The sequence below is a fragment of the Oryctolagus cuniculus genome, chromosome 2 (assembly GCF_964237555.1).
Source record: "Oryctolagus cuniculus chromosome 2, mOryCun1.1, whole genome shotgun sequence".
Lineage (NCBI taxonomy): Eukaryota > Metazoa > Chordata > Mammalia > Lagomorpha > Leporidae > Oryctolagus > Oryctolagus cuniculus.
Genome location: NC_091433.1, coordinates 82,611,558 through 82,639,096, shown reverse-complemented (window position 1 = coordinate 82,639,096; position 27,539 = coordinate 82,611,558). Strand labels below are relative to the sequence as shown.

Genomic DNA, 27,539 nt, shown 5'->3' with positions numbered 1-27,539 from the left:
GGCCTTCATTACCCTTTAGCTTCTCCTTGTCTGTATTTTACTTTCCTTACTTTATTTATTTATTTATTGAAATAAAGAGATTAAAAGTCAAATTCCATTAAAAATTAAAAGAAACACTGATTAAATTTTTGATCCTTACAAATAAAAATTCTGGAAATATTCCACAAAGCCAGGGGCATGTGCTCATCTCTCTCTGTCTTTCTCTCTCTTTCTTAAGCTCTTAAACAGCTTGATACTCAAGAGGAAGCCTCTGAAATATCTGGGCAAAACTCAAACCAATAGCTCACATGTGATGAATGAATTCAACTTAAACACCAAATCTCCTAAATAAGACTTGAGTGAAAATGAGCACAGCTCCAGGCTACAATCCACGCTGGCCCATATAATTGGTTTTTAAGATTTTTGCTGACCTCTGGTAGACTGAGAGATAAAAAAAAAAAAAAAAAAAAAAAAAAAAAAAAAGCCCCTGCAGCAGTTCTTGGATGATTAGTTGAACTATGGATATGTAGCACCTTTGTTGAAGACATGAAGTTCCTGAGCCTCCTATGCTGGACACATTATAAAGAGAGAGGGACAGAGCAAAGTGCATGAGGGGCATGAATGAACAATGGTGACGATGGGGCCATTATCTTTAGTTTTGAATGGTGATATTTATGCAGCTGATGAAGCCTCCATCAGTGTTATCTCACACCTCAGGGAGAGCTGCTGAGTTTTCTATACAATATTAAGTGGAATGGGCTAAGCATGCTTTATTTCTCTTTCAATTGAAAAAAGCTAATCAACATATAATTACTTGGGTGAAAGAAAATAATTTCTTTAATCATGGAGTTTTTAAAAGAATCTAGATCCAATACTCTTTGACTGTCAACCTCAAAGTCAGAACACTTTACAGATTTCATAATGCTTCCCATGCATTCTAATTTGAAAACTATAATTCATTTTCTACTTTCTGCAGAAAACTTCATTTCCTGGCTTAAAAAAGAGGACACTCTTAAGAATGATCACAACGGGCTCAGAGGTGCTCATAAAGAATCTTTTGAACAATCATATTGCCCGTTTTCTTCAGTTACCTAACTCATTCTCTTTAGATGGGTCAGCTGGCTTTAGTTCTTTAAGAATGTCTACTTTTAATTCCCTTTCAAATTCTGCCACTAGTATCTACTTCCTGAGTCTTCCAAGGCTGTTGGTTCATGAGGTGCAGTTGATTGGGTTGTTTTTCTCCTGTTGAGCTCACTTTTCACTTCTTTTGGTGCTGAACTCGCTTTTCCATAATGAAGCTACACCACGCAGCTCCCAGGGGGCTGAGGCCATCTGCCCTCACTAACCCCAAGGCACACAGGGGTGGATACATGATCCAGTCCCTACTCAGTGGGATCATTAATCTCCCTGGATACAGTATTTTAGGGGTAGGCATATGATGCAATCAGGGCCAATCAGATGCTGCCCTAAAATTTGCTCTGTGGATAAGGAGCAGACTTTCTCTTCCTTTTCAGATTATGAGCTACGAGGATAAAGCTTTAGAGCAACAAGCAGTTATCTCCCTGTCAGGCAGACAAAACCCCCTGAGACTGAAGCTAACATTGTAGAGAAGCAAAGCACAAAGACTGAGGAACCAGTCAATCACATCATTTGAGTCTCTGGCTTGAGTTGAGCTTCTTATGTAAGTCCAGATATTCCTTTAATATTTAAGCTCTTTAGACGTGAATTTCTATCCCTTGCCCCTGGGAAACTCCTGAATTAAATCGTTGTCTGTATTTCTTGCTTTGCTGTTCTATCATATTGTTCCTCATCCCCTCCTTCAGTTTATTTTTTGACAGGCAAAAGGGGGATTTTTTTTTTAGCATCCAAGGTCTTTTATTTAAAGACCTCTTTTCCCATCTTCCTATGACTCAGATCCCCAGATAACTTAAAAAAACAAACAAAAAAAAAAAAAACAAAAAAAAAAAAAAACAAAAAACTGAAGACTTTGGAAAGCCGTGGGGGAATAGGCATTTAGCATGTGGTTAGCACACCTGTGCCCCACTAGGGACAGCCTGAGTATGAGTCTCAGCTCTAGCTCCTGACTCCAGCTTCTAGCCAACTGCAGACCCTGGGAGGCAGTGGTGCTGATTCAGGTAACTGGTATTCTGCCACCCACATGGAAGACCTGGACTGAGTGCCTAGCTTCTGGCTTTGGCCTTAGCCCAGCATTGGCCATTGTGAGTATTCAGGGAGTGAACAGGCAGAGGAGAGCTCCCTCTTTCTCTCGGTGTCTCTCACAGTATCTCTCTGTCACATAAATAAACACAAACTTGTGATTATAAAGTAAATCAAAGTATGTCATTGTAAAAGCTTCAAGAAAACTAAGAAAAGGAGGAGGAAGGAGACAGGGTGAGTGTGAAGGAGAGAGGAGAGAGGGAGGTAGGCTGGGGTGGGAAGTGTCATTATGCTCTTAAAACTCTCTATATAAATATATATTATATATATCATGTGATATCATATTATTATATACAATATATAATATACAATATATAATATACATATAGTGTATATTATAATTATAATACATAATATATAATACATATATAATATATGCATATGTATATATTATGTGTACAATATAATATGTATTATATATAAATTATATATAATTCATATAGATATATGAAATTTATTCCCTTTATATAAATTTAGAAAAAAAGGGCTGCCATATTCATTTAGACAGGCAAAAAATTTCTGACCATGAAACCCCTTATCTGATCAATGGGATGAGGTCTAAGTGTAAGCTATAGAGTCATGTGAATACATAAACCAATACATGAAAATGTGACATAAAATACAAACCTGACTTATAAAATACCTGATGCAAATATCTGTTATTTACATACATACATCACATATACAAACATACATATTTTTATGGTTCAAACAGAATAGTTTTGTAAAAGGTTAATTTCAGGACCTCATACAAAAGGTTAAAGCTTGGTCAAAAGATTGGGGATTATTCTGTCCAGTGGTGGGAAGCAATGAGAGATACTGAATGACTTCAGAAAGGGCAAAGATAGAGCTGTAGAATGACATTATAGTTACAAGTGATATTGTAAGAAAAAACCAGTAAGGTATATTCAGGTACAAAATGAATGAATTGAACATAATGAAAGTAAGTTGCTTGCACAAAGGAACACCTGTGACACAAAAGCCTCAATTATTGCTCCAAGTCACTACTGTCCTAAAAATCTGAAATTAACTCTTCAGGCAATCAGAAGGATGGCTATAATGTCAGTTGAGCAATTTTCTGTTTAAGTTATTGTTTCACTGCTATACGATACATGATAATTTGTCATCTTCCACAATGGCCAGAGTCACTACTCCCTTAAACATGCCATGCTTATAGAAATCTGGAAATACAGTTTGCATTCACAGTTAGAATTACAAGACACATTAAGAGTTTACTTCCAAAAGATCTGAAATGGAAATGTGATTTTTCCAGCTGGGAATCAGTAGCAACAGTCCAGGCAGCTTCCTGTCCCATTAAAGCAGGCAAGTCACTTACAACCAAGGGTGGACTGTAAGAACTCTAAGACCTGGTCCAATCTAATCAATACACATCACTGTGCTATTCCCAAGTGAAAACGCTGTGTCTCATTAGTACAGAAATGTCTCTGCAGATAAAAGACATTTTTTTTCTTTCAGCTAGCCCTTTCAGGTGCCAAGTCTAAGATGGAATTGTTCATTTCATTCAGAGATTTCAAAGAGGACTTCCTGGATACATTCCATTACAATGCAGCCTTAGCTGAGAATATTTTGAAAAGACAGTGATTTCCTGGCAGAGGACTTTTAGCATCATCACAGGGGTTGAAAATCATAAACTTATTTTCTTCTCCAACAATTAGGACATTTGCCAACACTGTTACACTGAGGTGCAAGGACTCCTTTTTTATCTTCCCTTTAGAGCCACAACACTTCTTCACCTGCTAGAACTCTCATCCATAGATAGGAGAGGTCACCTTAAAGCAAAGCTTTGCTACATGATTTATATCTCATTTTTTTAACATGAGGCTTCCTAAGATGTGTTTTCATACACAGGACTGTACAAACCTAGACATCTAGTCTCAGGAAAGCTAACACACTTGCAGAGAACTACACAGTAATTACCAGCACTAGGGTCTAGGCTTCAGAGTGTGAGTCTGTCCTTTCCAGCTCATTCACCTGTCAAACTTTGATGTATAACATGAAGATCACTTGGGCGCAGGGGGCCTCAGGCAACTCACCGGCTTCATTCCACCACACATGTGCCCCAATCCACTTTGTATCAAAGACTACATTCAGTCCATTCACAGATTTTCATTCCTTTTACTATTAAAGCATCTCTTTGCAGTGACAAAATCCTAGGCATCACGGCAGGCTAATGTATTGTCTGGGTTTGACCCTGCTTATGTGACTTTGGACAAGATATGTCAATTTTATTGTTTAAACAAGAGTCATCATCTATGTAAAACATCTACCACGGTACCTGGCCTACTACAGATTTCTGCTATCATTATTACTATTTGAAACATATTCCAGGATTTAAACTATTTTCCAGAAACTTATCTTTCTCTCCTCTTGCTTTTCATTAGACTTTTCATTTTTGTTTTCTGATGTTATGAAATTGGCATGGATGGTGCTTAGCTCAGTACAAGGTGGTTGAATTGTATTTTTATAGCATTCAACAGATTTGTCTGCAAAACGAGGTCACTGGCAGCTGGCACTTCAGATAGGTCATTAAGGTTTGTTCTGAACAATCCATTTTCATTTCTGCTGACTATGTGAAAGGAGGAACAAGATAGTCTTATTGACTGGTTTGTAGAGTTCAAGTTCTTCTCCTTCTAAAGCCTGTCCCTTATTTGTAATATGACACTCTCATGGCCACTTAAAACTTTTATAGTTACAGGTTCCCCACTTGAAAGAAAAAATTAAATAAATTACCAAAATATTGCTAATTATTATTATCAAGAGATTCATAAGCAATTTTTTTCAAAAATAGTTAACAACTCTGAAAATAGTTAATGTACATTGCAAAATCCCAATTTTTTAAAAAAGTATTCCTTTAAAAAAGAAGGAAAAATTATAAAGGAAAGGTTTAGTTACTTTGACATCTCACCAGTATATACAAAGTGTTGATGTTTTTAAATGAAAAGTCCTTTCAAACCTCCATCAGGAATGGCTTCTTTGCAGCCTGCACTGTGGCACAGTGGGGTGACCCTTGTGTGCCAGCATCCCATGTTGGTTTGAATCCGGGCTGCTCAAATGCATAAATTAAACTTTTTAAGATTTACTTATCTGAAAGGCAGAGTGACAGGGAGTTGGGGCATGGGGGAAGGATGGGGAGAGAATGAGATCGATCTCCCATCCACTGGTTCACTTCTCAAATGCCACAACAGTGAGTGCTGAGTTAGGCCAAAGCCAGGAGCCTGGAACTCCATCTGGGTCTCCCAAGTGTCTAGCAGGGGCCCAAGTACTCAGGTCATCTTCTATTGCTTTCTCAGGCACATTAGCAAGGAGCTGAATTGGAAGCAGAGCACGCAGGTCTTGCTCCAAAATGGGATGCTGGTGTGGCAGGCAGCAGTTTAACCCACTGTGTCACAATGCTGCCCCCAATGAACTACTGTTAAAAAAAAAAAATCATTTCTGTGACATTAAAAAAGAAAGAGGAGGATGAGGAGGAGGAGAAGAAGAAGGGGAATGATGATGTCTTTACTGTTATAGCAATTTAAAAAAATATATTTCTGGTCCTATTTAAAATCATGAGAAGAATACTGTTACATTATATAGATAGAGGGAAAATGGGTAAGAGGAAAGCAAGAATGAAAGACACTGATTAAAAGCAGAGACTAGAATATTAAGGCTGGCGCCACAGCTCAGTAGGCTAATCCTCCGCCTTGTGGCACCGGCACACCGGGTTCTAGTCCCAGTTGGGGCGCCGGATTCTATCCCAGTTGCCCCTCTTCCAGGCCAGCTCTCTGCTGTGGGCAGGGAGTGCAGTGGAGGATGGCCCAAGTGCTTGGGCCCTGCACCCCATGGGAGACCAGGAGAAGCACCTGGCTCCTGGCTTCGGATCAGCGCAGTGCGCTGGCTGCAGCGCACTGGCCCCAGCGGCCATTGGAGGGTGAACCAACGGCAAAAGGAAGACCTTTCTCTCTGTCTCTCTCTCTCACTGTCCACTTTGCCTGTCAAAAAATAAAAAAATAGAATATTAGCATTATTGTCGTGGATGTGTTATGTGGGTGATTTTTTATTTTCTTCCCTTTTTTCTAATCCAACATAAAGTCACAGAGGGGAAAAGGAGAGCATTCAGTGGCACAAACAGGATACAAACAGAAGAGACAGGCTTGGCCTCCCAGGCAGGGTTCCGAGCAGGAGCCAGGACCCTCTAAAATCTACCGGGCAGTGAGATGTGGCCAAGGACAGCCCTGGCAGCTGTTAAAGATGTGTATATTTGTCCCTTCAGAACTGAGAAGGCCCTGGGCTGCCTCACCTCTTTCACATTGCCGCAAAAAGCACACAGAATTGTTTTAGTACATAAAATGTTTGCTGAAGCTGTACTGTTTCAGAAAAGCTTTTCAAAATTTACTTTAGAAAACCCCAAAGGCAATATTTCAAAGAGTGTAGCCCACACAAGCATGATTACATTATAGAAGCAGAGTTCACCTTTAAAACATAGAGATTTACCTGCACCTCCTGCACCTCCTTTCTGGCAGAAATAAAGAGAAAAGTAACTTATTCTTTGGAACCGATTATTTCTGACCTTTGCAAACTTTTCAAGGCCTTTGACTTTATGTGTGTGTGTGTGTGTGTGTGTGTGTGTATTGAATTATTAAGTCCAGCTTGCTGTTACTGCTGATTCTTCAAGTTCCACTCCAGGCTTTCCTAAACGGAGATATTTCCTCCTTGCGGTTCTTCTGCAATGCAATCCTGTATGAGGCTGCTTAGAAATGAATTGTGTGCCCCACACTGCTTGCATTGTTCTAAACAATGCTGGACCTAGAATTCTGCCTTACATGGGCTTACATTTTCACAAGAGCAGAAAATGTATTTACTAATCAGTTCAATAACATTCACCGAGGACCTCCCCTGAACAGGTGGCAATGTGTGAAAATGGCACACATAATGGTACACAAAGCCTTCTTTCTTAGAATGAAACCATTACCAAATAACAAGAACTAGTTCTGCTGTGAGTTAGAGAACAGAATCATATTTCAAAATCATTTCTCTCTACACAGTACTGCAATGAATAGAAACGTAAACTGAGAGATTCATTTCAGTTCCCACAAGCACGGGAAAACCAAGAGAAGTCACCCCTCCCCTCCAAAACTGCTCAGATGTGCTTATGTACAGCATCTATCACCTTCTTAATGACAGCAGGAAGGGTTCCAATGACAAGAGGCTCAACAACTTTATTCAATGAATATGCATGGGAGAAACCATTCTGATGCAAAAGTCAAAAACAAAACCAAACCCAGTATTTGTTTTTGAATAATAAATGCTAAAAAATTTTTTTTAAGTTCAAAATGATTCCTTGCTTAATGGTAGCTACGTAAAATCCAGGTGATTACACATGGGAGGCCATTCAGCCTTCTACCATTTCATTTCCTGTTTGATCATACTAGATTGCTGCCATAAATCCAGATAAATAATGCTTGATGGAGTTAAAACAGCATGCTTCATGCAAGAAAAGATATTTTTACATCATATAGTAACAGTTCTGGTAACGCCAACCAGGAGGGAAAGGCTTTAAGATAAAACTGGATCTAGTTCAACAAATTGACCAAACAAGTTGCCAAAAGCACAGACTTTGTTTTCGAGAGATTCCTACTTAGGCTGATAGCAAAAGGAGACAGCTCCTTAAAACACACTCTCCAGGTTGGATGAGAATCTATTTACTGAAGTACTTATCAAGCTGAGAAATATATTTTTTTAAAATAAAGAGTTAAAGAAGAAAAACACCATACTTCAAATTTTATTTCCAAAGTCTGATAAACTCCCCTGTTGAATACCAAAATTTAATACTCTGCTATTCTCATTTTAGAGGTATCAAAAACTATTTTTACTAGTCCTTGCTAATTTTTTAAGTTCCCTTGACATAGCACAAAGCACCAATCAATCTAACAGTTGTAGAAGTCCATAAGCACAAAGCACATTTCATATTAAACAGATGAGAACTAATCTGAGATCTTGTCTAGGGACCTGCTTTCAAACATTTTCATAATTAGTCATTTGCTATCGAATATGAATTAAGGGCATCTATATATAGTTTCCTTACTCCATCACAGCAGATTTTATATGAGAACCAAGGAACTCTGGAGTAAGGGCCCCAGACAGCAGGGGATCAAGCCTCAAGCAGCTGTTGAAGGCACCATGACAAGCTGGAAAAAAACCCACAAAATACTCTATTGCCTCTAGACCATAGAAACTACGCAATTATTTTCTTAACATTCAAATCCACTAGGTTATCTGAAAAGTATGACATATGTAGTATCTTTTACTATTATTATATATGAGTGGGAGGAAGAGGTATTTGGTTGACCCCAAACAAAGTAGAAGGCCGTTTCTCCTCCAAACCGCAAATATCATCCTGTTCCCAAATTTAATACATTATGACTGAGTAATAGCAAAGGACAGATGGGAACATTATCTTCCAGTGCAGATATCGCCTTGGATTAAAAACCAGTGAACAGAATAGGTAAGTATACTTACATGAAGAAGTATTTGCTCCTTCTGTTGATACTGATATTCTAATGGGAGACTCTATAAAACATAAAAGTGGAATGAGGCTTTATTGAATCATGCTGCTTGGACTCTTAAATTAAAAATTTGCCAGGCTTAGGTATGATCTAGAGTAAGATTTGTACTAGAACATAATGCAACAGAGAAGCTGAAGCATTTCTGAGTCAGAGGAAGCTGTAAGCCATACTCGAAGACCACAAAGGAGTATATTTGTGGTTTAGATCCAAAGACTTGTGAAAGAAATGAAAAAGGAGTCAGTAAATCTGCCACTGCTCTATGAACTTCCCAGAAATACCACTTTGAACAGATCTACAGTACAGGTGAAATGTATACTTCTACTCTTAGACCTGGCCTTGAAAAAAAAAATCAAAGAGAACAACCCCCATATTCACAGAGAAGGAAAGCCAACTTTCATGCATACCTAGGCCACTTGGATGTGCAAAAACATCCTGACCAAACACAGTGCTGAATAAAGTCCATGCAAAGTCAACTGGTGTGATTACCTTAGGATCAAGCAAAACATGCTCAATAAATAAATAAAGCAACAGTTGGGAATGTATAGCAACAAGATTCTCTTAGGTAGCAAGGATAAAGGAAGAAAAAACAGTATTTAAGTGGACAGAATATAAGACATAATTCATGCAGAATAAAAACACTGGACCCCAGGGTTTTCATTCATAAAATAAAAAAGCACAAAGTTAGTATCAAAGAAGGATTGAGATTCAACTGCCAGAAAGTTATAAAGATTCAAGTCACATATCAGGAAATAATACTTATGGTCTACCTAAATTCCCAAGACAAGCACCATAGATGTAAAAGCTCAGGTTCCTAACGGCATCTACTGGAGTCAAATAATGAAGTCCTTATATTATAGAAATACCTGGATGAAAGGTAAAGGGATTCAGATAATTCTAAATTTTCTTTTTTTCTCATTCCCTTTCCTTCCTTCCTTCTTGTCATCCATCCATCCTCCCTTCCTTCAATCCTTCTTTCAGAAGAGTAACACCCTCTACTACAGGATCATTCCACTCCATAATTAAGTCTTAGCAATGACTCATGAATATGCCTTAAATATGGCTAAGACAGTCCAAGATGTCGAGATATCCAGCTTTTGTAATTTTTTAACAGTGCTTTGAAGGGAAGAATACACACTGATAGATGGAAGATGGAAATGGATGGTATTTGATTATATGGCCTCCACAGTTGCAACAATGTACCTCTATATATTGAAGAAAATAATGAAGCTGAAACATAAATTATGGGATCACAGAAAGAATACTGAGCTTAGCGTCCTTCCTATTCGTCCTCCTGAAATAAGAATTAATGTTTCTAATGCTTCAGTTTTTTCATTTGTAAACTCAGGAAAAATAGGTCTTGTTTTATAATTTTGCTGTTAATTACCAAAAGAAATTAAAAATCTTTGTAAATTAAAAGATGCCATGTAAATAAGTTATCATACTTCTGAAATGAGTTTTCAGTTTCATGGCTCTACAAATTTGCTTCCAAATAAAGAATAATTCTTTTAATGTTGTAAGGTTCTACTGACTACAGGATAACAGAGAGTAAAGAAAAGTATAAAAGATACAATGGATAAATGAAATTCAGTGCTAGTGGGAAATTCAATGAATTATGGCTATAGGTGCATTAGCAGTGTTGGGTTCTAAGTAGCCAGTATCTCCCTAGACTATAAATGCCATCAGTAAATATTATAAGCAAGTGAGAAGGAAACAAAAAAGCAACATTTTTAAAGGTCATTCTATAACAATTTTTTTTAAGTTTAGTGATACAAGAATGGTCATTAAAAGCTCAAGGATTAGACATCAGACACTGATACGGTATCCAGGGATATAGTATGGCAGGGGAAACACAGATACAGCTAAGAGAAGCATTTCTAAATGCAGAAAAACTATCCTTGCAACCCAGATGCCTTCTTTACTTGTGTAATGCCACTAAGTTGCATCTAGATGTAGATTTCATGTGTGTTTTTCAGACCCAAGTTCAGATGCACAGTAAGAACTATGCTCTCTTAAGTAAATCCAAAGGGCAATACAAGGTTGAGAAAAATATTGCAGCAGAAAACAAGAACAGCTGAAATTTGGATGCAGAGGGATTTTGATTAGTAGAAGGAGCAGCCGGCAGTTAGGTCTGTCATTCTGGTTAGTACCATTGGCCAGGCTTATTTTCCTTACCTGAAGATACATATGCTCTTTCTGTTGAGGCTGGCATGCCAGTGATGATCTCTGCAAAAAAGAAAGGTGAAGCACATTATGATGTATCATCTGGAGGCTGGGAGCTGGTACCACAGCCTTGCCTTCAAACTGACATGAATATAAAGGAAGGGAATACTGCACAGAAGTGATGAAAGTCCAGTTTATCCACAATGTGAGGGAGGAAGGCAGAACACACAATTCAAATGCATAGTTCTTTCTTGGGCAAAGAGCATGAGATGAACTGTGCCAGAATGACTGGAAAAACTCCCTGCCAACACTGGGGTCAGTGAGAGAGAATCCATGGGAAAGGGGTAGAGGGTCAATAAAACTGAACTAAGGAATGAAGAAAGTCAAAACTGTAGGATCACAAGGTTACAGTCAAGAATGCTTAAGTCACAGGTATTTGGAAATTACATTTTTGGGTCCAAAATAAAAGGAAGCAATGTTTCTAGTTGGCATTAGCGAAAAACATTGAGTTCAGGCATGAAAATCTATTGAAAATGTCGATGATTAAGATAGATGCTTTAATATCTGATGGACATTTCAGCTACTTGAGGCAGAACATCGAGTGAGGAAGCAGCTGCCACCCCCAAAGAAATGAAGAATCAATCTGCACACTCTGCAAGTGACTTCCATGGGAATTGGGAGAGAAGCAGTCAAACATGGAACTTGCTGTCTTACTGCCTTTATGATGCAATCGAGAATGATTATCTTCTCTGAGACTGTGTTTTGTCCTAAAAAAAGGCCCCCATTTGTTAGAATATAACACTTTCACTACAGTTTTATGAAGCCTGGAAAACTGCAGGTGCAAAGAAGGACATGCAGCCTCTATTGTCTGTACAAGTCCTGTCACATGATTCAACAATAGCTCACACTCCCTATGAGTAGAACACAGATACGTTGACTCTACTGTGATCCTATTTACTGTGCAAAAATGACTGGACTGAACTGTAAATTCTAAGCAGGTCACACATGCTATCATGTTATATCTGAATTACTACCCTGTTAATCAAGGAGTTAGAAATGTTCATTATCAATGTAATCATCTTTAAATATAGATTCAGCCACTTGGGATTTCCATGATTGGACTAGTCTAAGGTAAGAAGAATCCATTTAAGGAGCAATATTTCTTCAACCTCTGAAGATTCTCTAGGATAAAAGGGTTTGTAGGGAAAAATGTCAGACAAGACATAGCAAGGATACTTAAGACTAGGTATCAGGTTAAATAGGAATATAGAAAGACCAACTGTGTCTTTCTGGTACACATGAAAGTGTGGAGGAGCCTCCCAAATCAAGTCTTAGAAAGACAAACCATTCAAGGAGTAAGCTGTTATCAAGACATCAAAGCTGCTTACACTGGCTCTGACCCGCTGAAAACAGGAGGCAGTGAAAGCAATGAGGAAGGTGTGTGATATCCGTAGGCCTGCCTCAAGCAGATGGCTCTGATGAATGAATGAGGATTTACTGAGTTGGAGAGACAGAGTTATCTGTATCTGAAGCAACTACAACTAGCATTCTTTTTAAAACAAATAAACAAAGATCTATTAATTTATTTGAAAAGCAGAGTTACAGAGAGAGGGAGAGACAGAGGTTGATCTTCCATCCTCTGGTTCACTCCCCAAATGGCCACAATGGCCAGGCTTGGGCCAGGCCAAAGCCAGGAGCCCAGAGCTCCACTTGGTTCTCCCATGTGGGTGACAGGGGTCTAAATACCTGGCCAGCTTCCACTGCTTTCCTAGGTGCACTTGAGGGAGCTGGATTGGAAGTGGAGAAGCCAGGACTTGAACCGGCACCCATATGGAATCCGGTGCTGCAGGTGGCGGCTCAATCTGCTACACAATAATGCCAGCCCCCAACTAGTATTCTTGATATGAGCTATAGAAAATGAGATTGTTCCTCTCTGAGAAAATTTAGTCTGAGAAAAAAATTTATCAGAGATGTACAGTGTTCATGCTTCCCTGTGAATATCTAGAAGAAAACCCCTATTTCCAAGCAAGCTGTCCACCAGAAGAGAGGATTCTTCACTCTGTCCTTCAGAACTCATCAATGACGTGAAAACCAGAATAATGTAGTGAGCTGAATGTCCACAATGAGAGCTGGGCAAAAGTCCCAATCCCAACACGGATATCAAGACTCCCTTCAGGTTTATTTCTGACAAACTTAGAAGTCACTATGACCTTCCTAGAAATAAAAATAATCAGAGCTTTGTTATCTCCAACATAAAAACCTCAGATTAGAGGAAAGGTTAACCATAACATTTCCTTTTTTAATTGAATGGGACATAAAAATACCAGAACATGAGGTTACTACAAAGATGTAGCTACACCCACACAACTTAATATCTTCCTTTCCTAAATTTAGATATTAATCTTGGAGATCTTAAAAATACCTTTAATGATTATGGTTTCATATTAAAAAATGCTGAATTAATCTTAGAGGAAATACAAGCTCAGAAGTTAGTACAGGACTTCTACATTAAAAAGTCCTTCATTTTAAAGAGTCTTGGGCTAGGGGTTAAGGGGTTGCTTGCAACACTCACATCCATATTGGTGGAGCCTGGGTTCAAGTTCTGCTATGTTTCCTATTCAGCTTTCTTCTAATGTATACACTGTGTAGCAGGTGAAGGTTCAAATGCTTGTGTCCCTGCCATGCACATAAGAGACCCAAATGGAATTCCAGGCTTTTGGCTTTAGCCTGGCTCAGCCCCAGCTTATGCAGGATTTGGGAAATAAAACTGCAGATGAAAGTTCTGTCTCTGTCCCTCTCTGTGTCACTCTGCTTTTCAAATAAAAAAATTTAAAAAATCTTGCTTGTTAAGAAAAAAAATCTTTTAAATTAATACCACTCAGAAATCACTGATATGTACATTATGGGTATAATTCATGATTTAGAAAATAATCTTTTGCTGTGTGACTGAATATGATCGTAAGTTTTATAGTCTTTTAAAAAATATTAAGGCCATAGGCCGGCGCCACGGCTCACTAGGCTAATCCTCCGCCTAGTGGCGCCGGCACACCGGGTTCTAGTCCCGGTCGGGGCGCCGGATTCTGTCCCGGTTGCCCCTCTTCCAGGCCAGCTCTCTGCTGTGGCCAGGGAGTGCAGTGGAGGATGGCCCAGGTGCTTGGGCCCTGCACCCCATGGCAGACCAGGAAAAGCACCTGGCTCCTGGCTCCTGCCATCGGATCAGCGCGGTGCGCCGGCCGCAGCGTGCTGGCCGCGGCGGCCATTGGAGGGTGAACCAACGGCAAAAGGAAGACCTTTCTCTCTGTCTCTCTCTCTCACTGTCCACTCTGCCTGTCAAAAAAAAAAAAAAAAAAAAATTAAGGCCTGGAATCTCCCTGATGTTTATTTAACCAACATATGTTTTTCACAGTAATTTGGTATACTAAACAAGTTAATTCATAAAGCACATCCCCTTGATTGGTACAAATTAATGAAGATTAGAATCATCAGGAATTGAATACAACTGAGAAACTTATGCTGAGCAAGCAAGCCAACATAAGGAACATTAGTACATTTGTAATGTTTGAACGCTTTTTTTATAAATTGCATCTGGTCTCAGGAAAAAGTTGCAGTGTCTATAAAGTTTCTGGAAAAGAATTTTTTCTAATTGCTCTGAATACACGGCTTCTTTGAGATTTCACGATTAACATAATGTACCAAATATTCAGCAAATTGTGCATACATATACACATACATTTAATGTATCTGTGTGCATTTCAACATACTCTTACGTGACTCGGCTTCTCTAAAATTGTAGGTCATTGCTATACATACTAAAATTCGGATCCAGTGGATTGTTTTTTAAGATTTAAAAAGTGGGCACACTTATTCATGTGTATAGGCAAAGTGTGGGTATCTGAATTCTTGCTCATAATGAGTGTATATTCTATAGACACTGAGAAACTTTGAAATTCATAAATGGTACGGAGACAGGATGGAGACTATGCACTGAAAAGACAAATCCAGCCTCTTCCACTCATACTGCTCTTGCTTATTAGCCTACATGGGGATCCTACCTGATACAACATACATGGAGACGGGCACTCAAATTATAGAACATGCTTTATGTGTGTCTCATTGTAACTATAGGTTGTTCACAAATATCAAGGCATTTCCAGAAATGCTGTGAATTGGGAGGGTTTGGCTAAGCCAATTTTTCAAATGCCAGTTGATAATTTAATTAAATTTTATAAAAATAAAAATTTTCTGCTCATCTCAAAAGAAACAGCTATTTTATTGCTGTGAGCCCAACTGCTCCTATGAGATGGTGAATCTCACTCAAATAATTTTTCTGCTGATTAAAGAAGAAAATTGCTGAGAAGATATGATTGATTAGTTGTATATTCTCCTAGATTAATCTTTTAAAAGACAGCATTACTTAATTAATTTGAAAACCAGTTAAGTCTATTATTCTCTTCCCTATTCTAATGCCCAGGAGTTTTCATGGAGCTTGTTAGCTGCAAATTAATTGCTAGATTAAGGTTTTCTATAGAAAGACCAAATAAAATAAACTACAAGTGAAAATGAATACATGTTATAGAAGCTGCATGCACACAGTATATATGGCCTTTTAAACTATCACATTGGAATTCATGAAAGGAATCCACTTGCAATTCATCACATAATGATTACCGCCTATGACATCTGTCTTTATGTGAAAACCCTAGTGGACTTCATTAGACTTATATAGTACCAGAAGCAATTAGCAGATTGCATAGGTTTAAACATGCATGCCCACTAGATGATAAATTCTTTTTCTCAATGAAAGGCACTGGAAAAGGCAGAAACATAAACATTTCTATAATGTTGCTTAACAAAATGTGTGTGTGTGTGTGTATGTGTATACATATATAATTTATTTATTTATTTGAAATCCAGTGCTACAGAGAGAGAGGGAGAGACAGACAGAGATCTTCCATCTGCTGGTTCATTCTCCCAGATGGCTACAATGACCGGGGTTGTGCCAGGAAGAATCCAGAAGCCAGGAGATTCACCTGGGTCTCCCACAAGGCTGGCAGGTCCTCAATACTTGGGCTATTCTCCACTGCTTTTCCAGGCCATTAGTAGAGATCTGGATTGGCAATGAGCAGCTAGGCCGTGAAACAGTGTCCATATAGGATGCTGATGTCGCAAGCAGTGGCTTTACTTACTATGCCACAATGCCAGCCCCTGTATTTTTCTAAATGCTTGAAAACAGTGCAAGTATGGTCACTGTTTCACTTAACTGTACAGAGATTCAAAGATAGTTTCTTAAGTTTTAGATAATTTCATTTAAATCTAGTTGTCTAGGTAGATCTAAATGATGTTTCATTGCAGAAGGATTTTATGTCCTAAGCTAATTTTTTTCTAACAATTACTATAGCTGTTTTTTTTTTTTTTTTTTTTTTTTTTTTTTTTTTTTTTGACAGGCAGAGTGGACAGTGAGAGAGAGAGACAGAAAGAAAGAAAGGTCTTCCTTTGCCATTGGTTCACCCTCCAATGGCTGCCGCGGCCAGCGCACCACACTGATCCGATGGCAGGAGTCAGGTGCTTCTCCTGGTCTCCCATGGGGTGCAGGGCCCAAACACTTGGGCCATCCTCCACTGCACTCCCGGGCCACAGCAGAGAGCTGGCCTGGAAAGGGGCAACCGGGACAGAATCCGGCACCCCGACTGGGACTAGAACCCGGTGTGCCGGCGCCGCAAGGCGGAGGATTAGTATAGTGAGCCACGGTGCTGGCTATAGCTGTCTTAATGGCCTTAAACACAGTGCCAAAAATCAATGTTTTGGGGAGAAAGAAAACAGCTTCCCATCAATGTCTCCCCACATCACTCTTAGAATATGGTATCAAAATGTATTTTAAACATCTTAGCACAAAAAAGCACCTGTGTGAGAGCATAAGTAAATCATAAGGAATTCTTTACAATACAATTAGGATAATTGGACTGTGGCTTCAAATCAGAGTCACTCATCGAGGAGACTTCACAAACTGTCAAATCAGGGACTGGCATTGGCATGCAATGGGTTAACCACCAGCAACACCAGCATCCCCCATGAGCTCCGATTGAGTCCTGACTGCTCGCCATCCTCCCCTCAACCCCCACCCCGTCTCGCCCTGCAAGGATCCAGCTCCCAGTTAATGTGCCTGGGACAGCAGCAAAAGATAGCCCAAGAGATTGGGCTTCTTCTACTATGTGGGTGACCTGGATGGAATTCCAGTCTCCTAGATTCAGCCTGGCCCAGCCCTGACTGTTGCAGCCATTTAAGGAGTGAACCAACAGATGGACAATCTCTCTCTCTCTCTCTCTCCCTCCCTCCCTTCCTTCCCCCATGTGTGTGTGTAATTCTCTCAAGCAAATTAAATAAATCTTTTTTAAAAGAATGCTTAAAAAAGGAAATTGTTAAATCATAACCCTATACTTCCTGAAGAGAACACAAAGTAAATAAAATAACTAAATTTCACAGAAAACACAAAATAGCTTCCAAAGAGGAGTTTCACATAATACTTTGACAATATTTTCTTATTTTGAAGACATTCTTCTTTCTAGAACCTTGCCCCCCACCCCCAACCCAGGAAACAAGTTCTTGAGTATTCTACTCTGAGCTGCAGTTGACAGTGAACACGTATTTAGCAAGAGACAGTATGGCTAGGAGGCAGTTGCAGCACAGTAGGAAAGTGTCTGCTTTCTCTCCGAGACAGGATTTCCAGGCAACCTCTGCCAAGATCCCAAGGGGATGTGACAACACACAGGTGGAGCACCTGAGCCCTTGAGAGGGCAGGACCCTGCTGAGACTTTGATAACCAACCTCAAACCAAATACAGTAAATTCATAAATGCCAGTGGAGAGATGAGGGATCAAGATGACTAACATTTTCCTTTCAACTGCACTATTAGGAAACCATTGAGGTGTAGGGAGAATAGAGTTTCTACTGATATCTATGATGCACAGGCCTTGGCAGTCATGGCACTTGCCACACTACAAGCGTGCTTCTTAGACTCCAATGAGACAGCACTTCTGTGCAGCTGTGTTTCGTTGCCTCACCTGTCCTGGGTGAGCCAGTGGAAGACGTCTGACCAGGAGGCCGATAATTTGAAAGGTCTTTCAGTGTTTTGATGTGGTATGACACAATAAGCTCTGCTAATCAGACTCTTGCTATGGAGATTTGATTGTGAAATGAAGGAAATGAAAATAGGAGTTAATGCTGACAGAATGCCTTAAAAAGAGCCATACAGAATTAGCCAGGTGGGATCATAAATGGGTATCTTTATCAGAGTGCCAGCTTGAATCCTGGCTAATTTTCTTCCCCATACCTGCTGAGGTGCATCCTGAGAGGCAGCAGGTAATGGCTCAAGTACTTAAGTCTCTGCCACCCAGACGGGAGAACTGGATAGAGTTCCAGGCTCCTGGCTTTGGCTTGGCCCAGCTCTCACTGACAGGCAATTGGAAAGTTAGCAAGCAGATGGAAGCTCTCTCTTTCTCTCATTCTGATTTCAAACACACACACACATATTTTAAAAAGATCCACTCCAAAATAAAGTTCATGGAAAAACATAATAAAAAGGTATGCTTATTTTAGTGTAAAATGTTTGAAATCTATGCACACAGAGATCTTCAAAAAAGTCATGGAGTGCATTCTATGAAAAAACTATGCATGAATTTCCATTTTCCATGAATTATTTGAAATACCTCATATAAGCTAAATAACTCACTGCTTAATCCTGTAAATCAGAAGCCAAGGAACAATCAGTATAATACTATAGGAAATATTCCGTGACATCATGACACAAAATCTAATTTTGTTTTACTGTAGTACAGTTGTGCAGTTACACAAATTGAATCCAACTGCCAAAATCATAATTCAACAGCATTTACCATGAGGAGAACTAAGTGAACTAAGCCAGGGACAAACTCAAGACTACAAGCTCAAAACACAATAGTAAAATGTACAGAAGAATCCAGAGAATTCAATTTTAAAATGTATGTTTCCAATACACCTTGATTAGGTAAAGGAATATTAAACAAGAAAACAAAACTGGAGGCATCACAATATCAGATTTCAAGACATACTACAAGGCAGTTATAACAACTTGGTACTGGCACAAAAATAGACATCTAGACAAATGGGACAGAATAGAAATCCCTGAAATTAATCCATGCATCTACAACCAACTAATCTTTGACAGAAGGGCTAAAATCAATCCTTGGAGAAAGGACAGTCTCTTCAACAAATGGTGCTGGGAAAATTGGATCTACATGTATAGAAGTATGAAACAAGACCCTTACTTTAAACTTTATACAAAATTCAACTCAAAATGGATTAAGGATCTAAATATATGACCTGATACCATCAAATTACTAGAAGAAAACATCAGGGAAACTCTGCAAGACATTGGCATAGGCAAAGAATTCCTGGAAAAGACCCCAGAAGCACAGGTAATCAAGTCAAAAATAGACAAATGGTGTTATGTCAAGCTAAGAAGTTTCTGCACAGCAAAGGAAACACTCCAAAAAGAGACAACTAACACAATGGGAGAAAATATTGGCAAACTATGCAACTGATAAAGGATTAACATCCAGAATCTATGAAGATCTCAAGAAACTCAATAACAATAAAACAAACAATTCAGTTAAGAAATAGGCAAAGGACTTGAACAGGCATTTTTCTAAGGATGAAATTCAAATGATCAACATACCATGAAAAAATGTTCAGGATCACCAGCCATCAGGGAAATGCAAATCATGACCACAATGATGTTTCACCTCACCCCATTAGAATGGCTATCATGCATAAATCAAAAAATGCTGGCAAGGGTGTAGGGGAAATGCACCATAATCCACTGTTGGTGGGAAGGTAAACTAGTACAGCCTTATGGAAGACAGTATGAAGATTCCTCAGAAAGCAGAAAATAAATCTACCATATGACCCGACCTTCCCATCCCTGGGAATTTACCCAGGATATGCAAGAGTTATCTCTACCCCCATGTTTGCCGCAGTTAATTTCAATAGCTAAGATATGGAATCAACTCAATGTCCATCAACTGATGACTAGGTAAAGAAAATGTAGTGTATATATACATGATGGAGTAATATTTATTTGTAAAAAAAGAATGAAAACCTGTTTTTTGCAACAAAATGAATGTAACTGGAAACCATTATGCTAAGTGAAATAAGCCAGTCTCAAAATGACAAATACCATATGTTCTTCCTTATTTGTGGTTACTAACAGAGCACAAAAAAACCATAATGTATATGAGTGAAATTGACATTTTGAGATTTGGTTATTGTTTACAGCCCTTGTCTCTACTGTTGAGGAAGTATTTGCTTTCTTCTATATGTTGAATACTCTACTTAGTGAAGGCTTAACCTTATTATTATAAAATAAACTGAAAGTATATCACTGTAAAAATTAAAAGAAAAAATAAGAAAGAAAGGAGGAAAGACAGTGGGAGTATGGGTGGGAGGGAGGGTAGGATGGGAAGTGTCACCATACTCCTAAATCTGTATATAAGAAATACATGAAATGTGTTGAACTTATATAAATAAAAATTTTTTTTAAAAGCTGTGTTTCATGTAACAGTCTATAAAATTTCATGTGAAATACAATGATGCCAGCCAAATACTGTTGGTTAACCTGTGCTGATTTAAAAAAATAAAATGATTTTACATTTCCTGATACAAATTTTAATTGGCCTTTACCTTTTAAACCATAATAAACAGTAAAAGAAATTACTTTTCACTATTCACCGTTATCCTCTGTGGAAGGAGATATCTAAGTTTAAAATATCAAGCTGGGCTCACCCTGCTGTAGAGCAGTTAGCTCACTGTGGAGTCCAGAGACGATGACCAGGTATTCACTTGGATTTTCACAACCCTCTTCTGGGTTTTATTTATTTATTTTTTTAATCTCACTCCCTTCTCCCTATCCTGTTACACTACATATGAAGCAAATGGTAAAAGATACAATAGCCTCCTATGGGGTTAACCCTGAAAGTGACTTTTACTCTTCTCCCTTGCTTTTATCACTTTAAGAGATCACACTCTTGCAATGGATATTCTTTCTCATCTCCTCCCAAGATGCAATGCAATCAGGCTTAGTTTCATAACAAACGACAGAACTTGCAAAGGCATTTGTTAAGCTCTGTGATCCAAAATGGGAAAGGAGCAAAGGTCTTGAAAGAGTACTTGATTATTCCAAAAGATTTTTGATGAGCATTGGCTAGGTTCTCATAAGCACATGCAGATGCCTCTCCAAACGGTGACTCAGAGCCAGCCACTGTGGTTCTTAACTTTCCTGCAATAACTCAACAGAAGTTGTCACAGGGCAAGTGGCACCTTCTATTTCCAGCTCATTCATTTGTCTCACAAACATTTCCTGGCACTGTTCTGAGAAAAGATGAAGCTGAAACCAATATACAGTAGGAAATCTCTTCTCTCTCAAACTCTCTTAACTTCAAAATCAAAAGACAAAAAAAAAAATTAATAGGCCTAACATTCTACTACCTGTAGCCAGGTGAAATCACTTAAAACATACATAGGAGGACAAAATGACCAGGATTGAGTTAGGACTAGTATACACACACACACACTCATACATATATACATGTGCATATACACATACAATTACCACATACACATATATTACCTATGTATGATTATCTTCTGCTGTTGATAAAGTCAAAGGTTTGATTGCCCTCCCTGACCTACTTAAAGAGGGAGGAATAACCTCTTTTTCATAACCCTCACCCTCTCTTGCCATTCATGATCTAATTAAAATCTTTTTTAAAAAATCTGTGTATTTCAGGTCTCTATCATTTCATGGAATGAAGGGCTTTTTAGAAGACGCAGATACTTGAACTGTTTAGTTTTCTTTCCATATTTCCTATTTGTTCTCAATAAGATTTAACACAGCATTGCAACCCAAGTCTTACCACATCTCTTGATCACTCTCATAAACAGAGGACAGAATGCAGCAGGTATCTCTTACCATTGGATTCCACAATGGTGATGTTGGCAGAGGCACTGTCGTTTCCTAATTTGCTGATCACTTTGCACATATATTCTCCAGAATCAGCCAGTGATGCTTTGTTGATGCGAAGTTCTGACTTCCTATAAGATCAGGACCAAAGTGGTATAAATATCATAGAAATCCAGTAAAACCAAAATTCATTTTTGTGTAATTTCAGAGTTCTCTAACTCCTTCTCCCCACCCTATGTGTACCCTGTGAAAACAAGCCTGTTACTACATTGACTGGATTGTATGATTTTATCTAGAGTAAAAGTAGGATATATCACACTTAAGTTAAACCACGGATAGAATCTTTGTTATAACCCAGATCAGTAATTTAAAAGAAGTCTTCTCTAATTTTTCTTTTTACTTCTCTACCATCACCACTATGTTATGCCTTAGATATTTTCAGTCAAACTGTTAAATGTTCTCTTTATCTAGATGTCATCAGCCGCTAAGGTTTGGAAAGAGAAGAAAAGGTAAAATCATTTCTTACAAGTCTACTAAAGAAAGACACTTGATGAAGACTAGAATTGATAAAAATACCCTGTACTTCTCAGTAGAGTAACACCAGTCATAATGTTAATTTTGAATGAAGAGAGTATTTATCATTTCCCAAATAAAGGGAATTTGTCTTTCCTTAAGATTCTCATTATTAGGAGCAGAGTACCACATGAGCAGTTCTTAATATTGGAATAAATATTTTTACAAAAAGAGCACACACTTTTCTAAATCTCTGAATAGTAAATCAATATGCATTTTTTCTTCTTTTTTTGCAACAAGCGCAGCATCATGATTGGGATTTGTCTGTGTTTTACTGTGGCACACACCCTGTCATTTAAGCAGTCTGCAGGATACAGAAACCCAGCGCTGCTGGGATTGGCTTAGCATTTACTAAAACCTTTTTGAGGGGCCAACGTTGTGACATAGTGGGTAAAGCTGCCGCCTGCAGTGCCTGCATCCCATACGGGCACTGGTTCAAGTCCTGGCTGCTCCACTTCTGACCCAACTCTCTGCTATGGCCTGGGATAGCAGTAGAAGATGGCCCAGGTCCTTGGGCCCCTGCACCCTCATGGGGGACCTGGAGGAAGCTCTTGGCTCCTGGCTTCAGATTGGCACAGCTCCAGCATATGAAAGATCTCTCTCTCTCTCTCTCTCTCTCTGCCTCTCCTTCTTTCTCTGTGTAACTCTGACTTTCAAATAAATAAATTAATTAAAAAAAAAACCACCTTTTTAAAGTATCCTTCTACACACTAACCTGATGATTGTCACTTCCTAGGCTCTCAAGAGGAGGGAAACAGGTAGAAAAGAAGGCACAAAGGAAAGACAGAAATTTTGGTTGCAAAACTCCCATATTATACCTTGTTGGGTTTTTAGTGACTTTTCTGGTCTTCTTGTCAAACAATATTATTAATCAAGTAAGATCAATGGTTCTAAATTTTATCCCCACTATTCTCCTCTATCAAACTCAATCACCTGAAGTTCCACGTGTAAGCCTTGTGGTCTTTCATCTTTCTTTTTCCCCACTTTTGCTTGTCTCACTTCTTCCTCCAACGATGGAGGCCCTGCACTTCTATCCCATAAAATCTCAGCTGTCCTTCAAGGACTATCTAAAGCACCCATTGCTCCATCAAGCTTGTGATGATCATGCAGCAAGCAGCCATCTCTGTCTAAATCCTGGCAGCCTTAAATATCTCTTTCATGGTCCTCTAGCCGTTAGAGTTCCTGCAGCACATCTCAGGTCTGAACCTGGTACATAAAATACGTATTGGTATTCTCCAGGGCACACATCACTTTTCTGTCCTTGGTGTGTCCTTAACATTATTGGATGAGTGTGAATAAATGAATAAAATACTTGAATTTGCCCACTTTAGCACTCAGCAGGATCTAACATTCCTACCTAATGATGACTGCAGGAAAGAACAATGCAATATTAACAGGGCAGAGGGAGTCTAAGGTGGCCCACACCAAGGGCAGCAATAATCAAACCAACATGTGGACCTCAGTCGTCATAACTCACAAGGACTGCAACACGGAAATTTGAGAAAACTACAAGAAAAAAGGTTCTCTGGAGCAAGTTTGGAAAACATAAGGTCACAGCCAGGCTTTTTATTTATTTATTTTTAAATGCTACACAGTTTCTCAGAGCTTTTAATTTGCCCATGTACTCTGACTCTCCAAGAAGGCAAGATAGCACAGTCCTACATCTTATCAAAAAGTTTCGGTCAATGACCAACAGGACAGATTATAATGAGGTAAAAAATTCCCATTGTCTATAATGAGTTTGTGTTTTCAATTAAGTTTTACTAAAAAAAGAGGCAAAAAGCTAAAACAAAGTAAAATGTCTACAAGCTCAAAAAGTTAACCTAATGTTAATTTATTATTGAAGAAAGACAAATCTTGTTTTATAAATTCAGTGGAGCCTAAGTGAACCATGTCTATGACGTCTGCACCAGCATACAGTAATGTCCTGAGCCTTCACATTCACTCCCCACTCACTCACTCACTCACCCTGGGCAACTTCATTTTTGCAAGTTCTGTTCACAGTAAAGGCCCTACACAAGTGTCCCTTCTTAAATCTCTTACATTGCATTTTTAACGTGTCTTGCCTATGCTTGGGTACAGAGGCCTTATTTGTTTAGATACACAAATATGTACCACTGTTTTACAACTGCCTGCAGTATTCAGTTCACTAAGGTGCTGAAACACTATATGTCCTAGCAGTGCAACAGGCTGTGTCAAACAGCCCACATGGGCAGTAGGCTTCACCAGATTTCTGCCAGTACACTCCACTGTGCTCATACAAGGATGAAACCACGGAAGGACACCTTCTCAGGACATGTCACCACTCTTCAGTAACTTCTTTTTAAGTTCCTCTCAAAACTATCTGACCATGGAATCCTTTCACTCACATGAAATACTTATTTATACTTTCTGGAAATAATGATGCACAGAACAAAGCTTTTGAAAAATAGATCTAACATAGCCTTGTTATCTATGTCACCAGGGGACCACCAACAACCGTCTAAGGTCACACATCAGAGAAGCCAATGACTATAAGCCAAAATAAGCCATTTTGATGGCTTCTATCAATGAAATATAACAACTTTCAGGAATATCAAAATGCAGCAATATTAGGATATCACTCCTTGTCAGATTCTGTAAACTATTAAGCTTCATTTTGGAGTATTCCAATGTAAAGCTTTTAAATGAACTACCAATTATTAATACTTTCAGTCCATATATAATCAATTTCCTGCATGGTAGACACCTTGAAAAATAGTGAGAAACAATGGAATAAATAATGACATAAGATTTTCCGGTCCAATGTTTAGCATAGTTGCCTGGCAGAATTTTCATGTAGGATTGTGAAACCACAAGAAGATCAAAGTATCCTGATTTTCGACACCAGGGAAAGAATAAATCTTTAAAATAAGAAAACAGTAGTTCTTCTTGTTTAGTCACAAAATTCTGATAAGGTTATTACAATATCCCAAGACTATATAAACCCAAGATTATTACAACATCCCCAAGAACACCTTTTCTTCTCTATTTGAACATTTCCAGGGACAAGGCTACATTTGTATATAAAAAATCCCTTCTTGGGGCCAGCACTGTGGTGTAGCAGGTAAAGCCACCACCTGTAGTGCCGGCATCCCATATGGGTGCTGGTTTGAGTCCTAGCAGCTCAACTTCTAATCCAGTTCTCTGCTGTGGCCTGGGAAAGTAGTAGAAGATGGCTAAAGTCCTTGGGCCTCTGCACCCACATGGGAGACCTGGAGAAAGCTCCTGGCTGCTGGCTTCAGATCAGCACAACTCCAGCTGTTGTGGCCATCTGGGGAGTGAACCAGCAGATGGAATATCTCTCTCTCTCATCCTCTCTCTCTCTCTCTCTTCCTCAGCCTCTCTGTAACTCTGTCTTTCAAATAAATAAATAAGTCTTTAAAAAAATAGCAAATAAAGAACCCCTTCTTGACTCTGTTCAATAAACATTTTAACTAGTGAACTGGATCAACCGTTCTTTTAGTAGCCATTGTCTCCTAATGCAATCATATATTACATTTTTTAAGAAAGAGAAGGGGCCGGCGCTGCGGCTCAACAGGCTAATCCTCCGCCTAGCGGCACCGGCACACCAGTTCTAGTCCCTGTTGGGGCACCGGATTCTGTCCTGGTTACCCCTCTTCCAGGCCAGCTCTCTGCTATGGCCCAGGAGGGCAGTGGAGGATGGCCCAAGTGCTTGGGCCCTGCACCGGCATGGGAGACCAGGAGAAGCACCTGGCTCCTGCCTTCAGATCAGCGCGGTGCGCCGGCCGCAGCGCGCCGGCCTTGGCGGCCATTGGAGGGTGAACCAACGGCAAAAGGAAGACCTTTCTCTCTGTCTCTCTCTCTCTCTCACTGTCCACTCTGCCTGTCAAAAAAATTTTAAAAAAATAAAAAAAAGAAAGAAAGAGAAGGAAGAGAACAAATTGTTCTATGCTCAAATAAATACGGAATTAAACATAGCCATACAGGTTTCTTTATAGGAGTATCTCTCAGTGGTTTTTATTCAATTCTGTACTCTGAAGTTCCAAGGCACATGTGACATGTGGACATGAAGTTCTTTCTGTAGAAAACACCCTTGAGAATTCAGGGTGGAATATCAATGGACCAAGACCAAGCTTCAGTTCAATCAAGATAAGCATAGCAAATACATTCAGGTTCAGAAATCAGTGGCAGAGACACAAGAGGGCAGTTATGTCGCAGGTACAAATAAAAAAGAAAAAGAAAGATTTCAGTAAGGCAGACATTTAAAATCAGCCCATTTAAAAAAAAAACACACAATTTTTTAAAAAAGAAGCATGCACTCTTAGGCCAAATTAATATTAAATCAGAACATAAACCAAATTGGATAAAAGTCTCAATACATGGCTCCCTGAGTGGATCACATCTACAATATTGAATTAAGTTTTGGAGTGACATTTGTGAAATATTAGTAACTGGAAGACATTAAAAAAGAGTGATCAGAATTGAATAGAGCCGAGAAATCTTATCACAGCAGAGGATTCTGTTAAAGAAACAGCGGTCCCTGTCAATGAGGTACGATGAGCTATTTAAATCTGTCATCTAGGGAAGGAAATTGTGATCATTAAGTCTTATGGGAAAGCTTAAAAGAACTAAGGTAGAACCAAGTCTTACTGAGAAAATAAGGTATATTTTGGATGGTATTCTAAAAAAGAACTTTTTCAGCATTTAAAAAAAGAGGTATCCTAAGAAAAAGAGGTTTTCTCTTGAGAAAGACTGGGGCCAAGCACACTCTGACAGCAACATCTCTATGCAGAAGACTAAATTAGATCAGTGGTTTCAATTATTTTGCACTAAAATTTTATTTTAAAATGAAAACTTAAATCAGAGCCTCAAACTCAAAAATATCAGAGATAACTTGTTCAGGTCAACGTGGATGCCATCCTTTTTTTGTAATTCAATATAAATTAGAATTCTCCAGCAACCTAATTGGAAAATTACCAGTCTAGAGGATCGTTAAGGCCCCTCTGAGCTCTAATACTCAAGTGCGAGAATCGCCAATCCTTGAAACCCAGAGCAGAGCCAGAATATAG

The 27,539-nt window shown here is 38.9% G+C and overlaps 1 protein-coding gene across 7 annotated transcripts in view; it reads right to left on the bottom strand.

Moving 5' to 3' along the window:
* LOC100008920 (pro-neuregulin-1, membrane-bound isoform) overlaps window positions 1-27,539 on the bottom strand; it is a 231,320-nt gene that overhangs the window by 142,743 nt on the left and 61,038 nt on the right. For 5 of the 7 annotated variants that reach the window (XM_008252178.4, XM_002709546.5, XM_070068530.1 and 2 more), the window contains exons 3-5: window positions 21,925-22,046; window positions 10,935-10,985; window positions 8,716-8,766 (exon numbers count right to left, since the gene is read on the bottom strand). In XM_008252178.4, coding sequence (XP_008250400.1) covers window positions 8,716-8,766; window positions 10,935-10,985; window positions 21,925-22,046 — 224 coding nt within the window. The remainder of the gene's footprint in view (window positions 1-8,715; window positions 8,767-10,934; window positions 10,986-21,924; window positions 22,047-27,539) is intronic. The other 2 variants (XM_070068531.1, XM_070068533.1) reach the window with 1 other exon arrangement.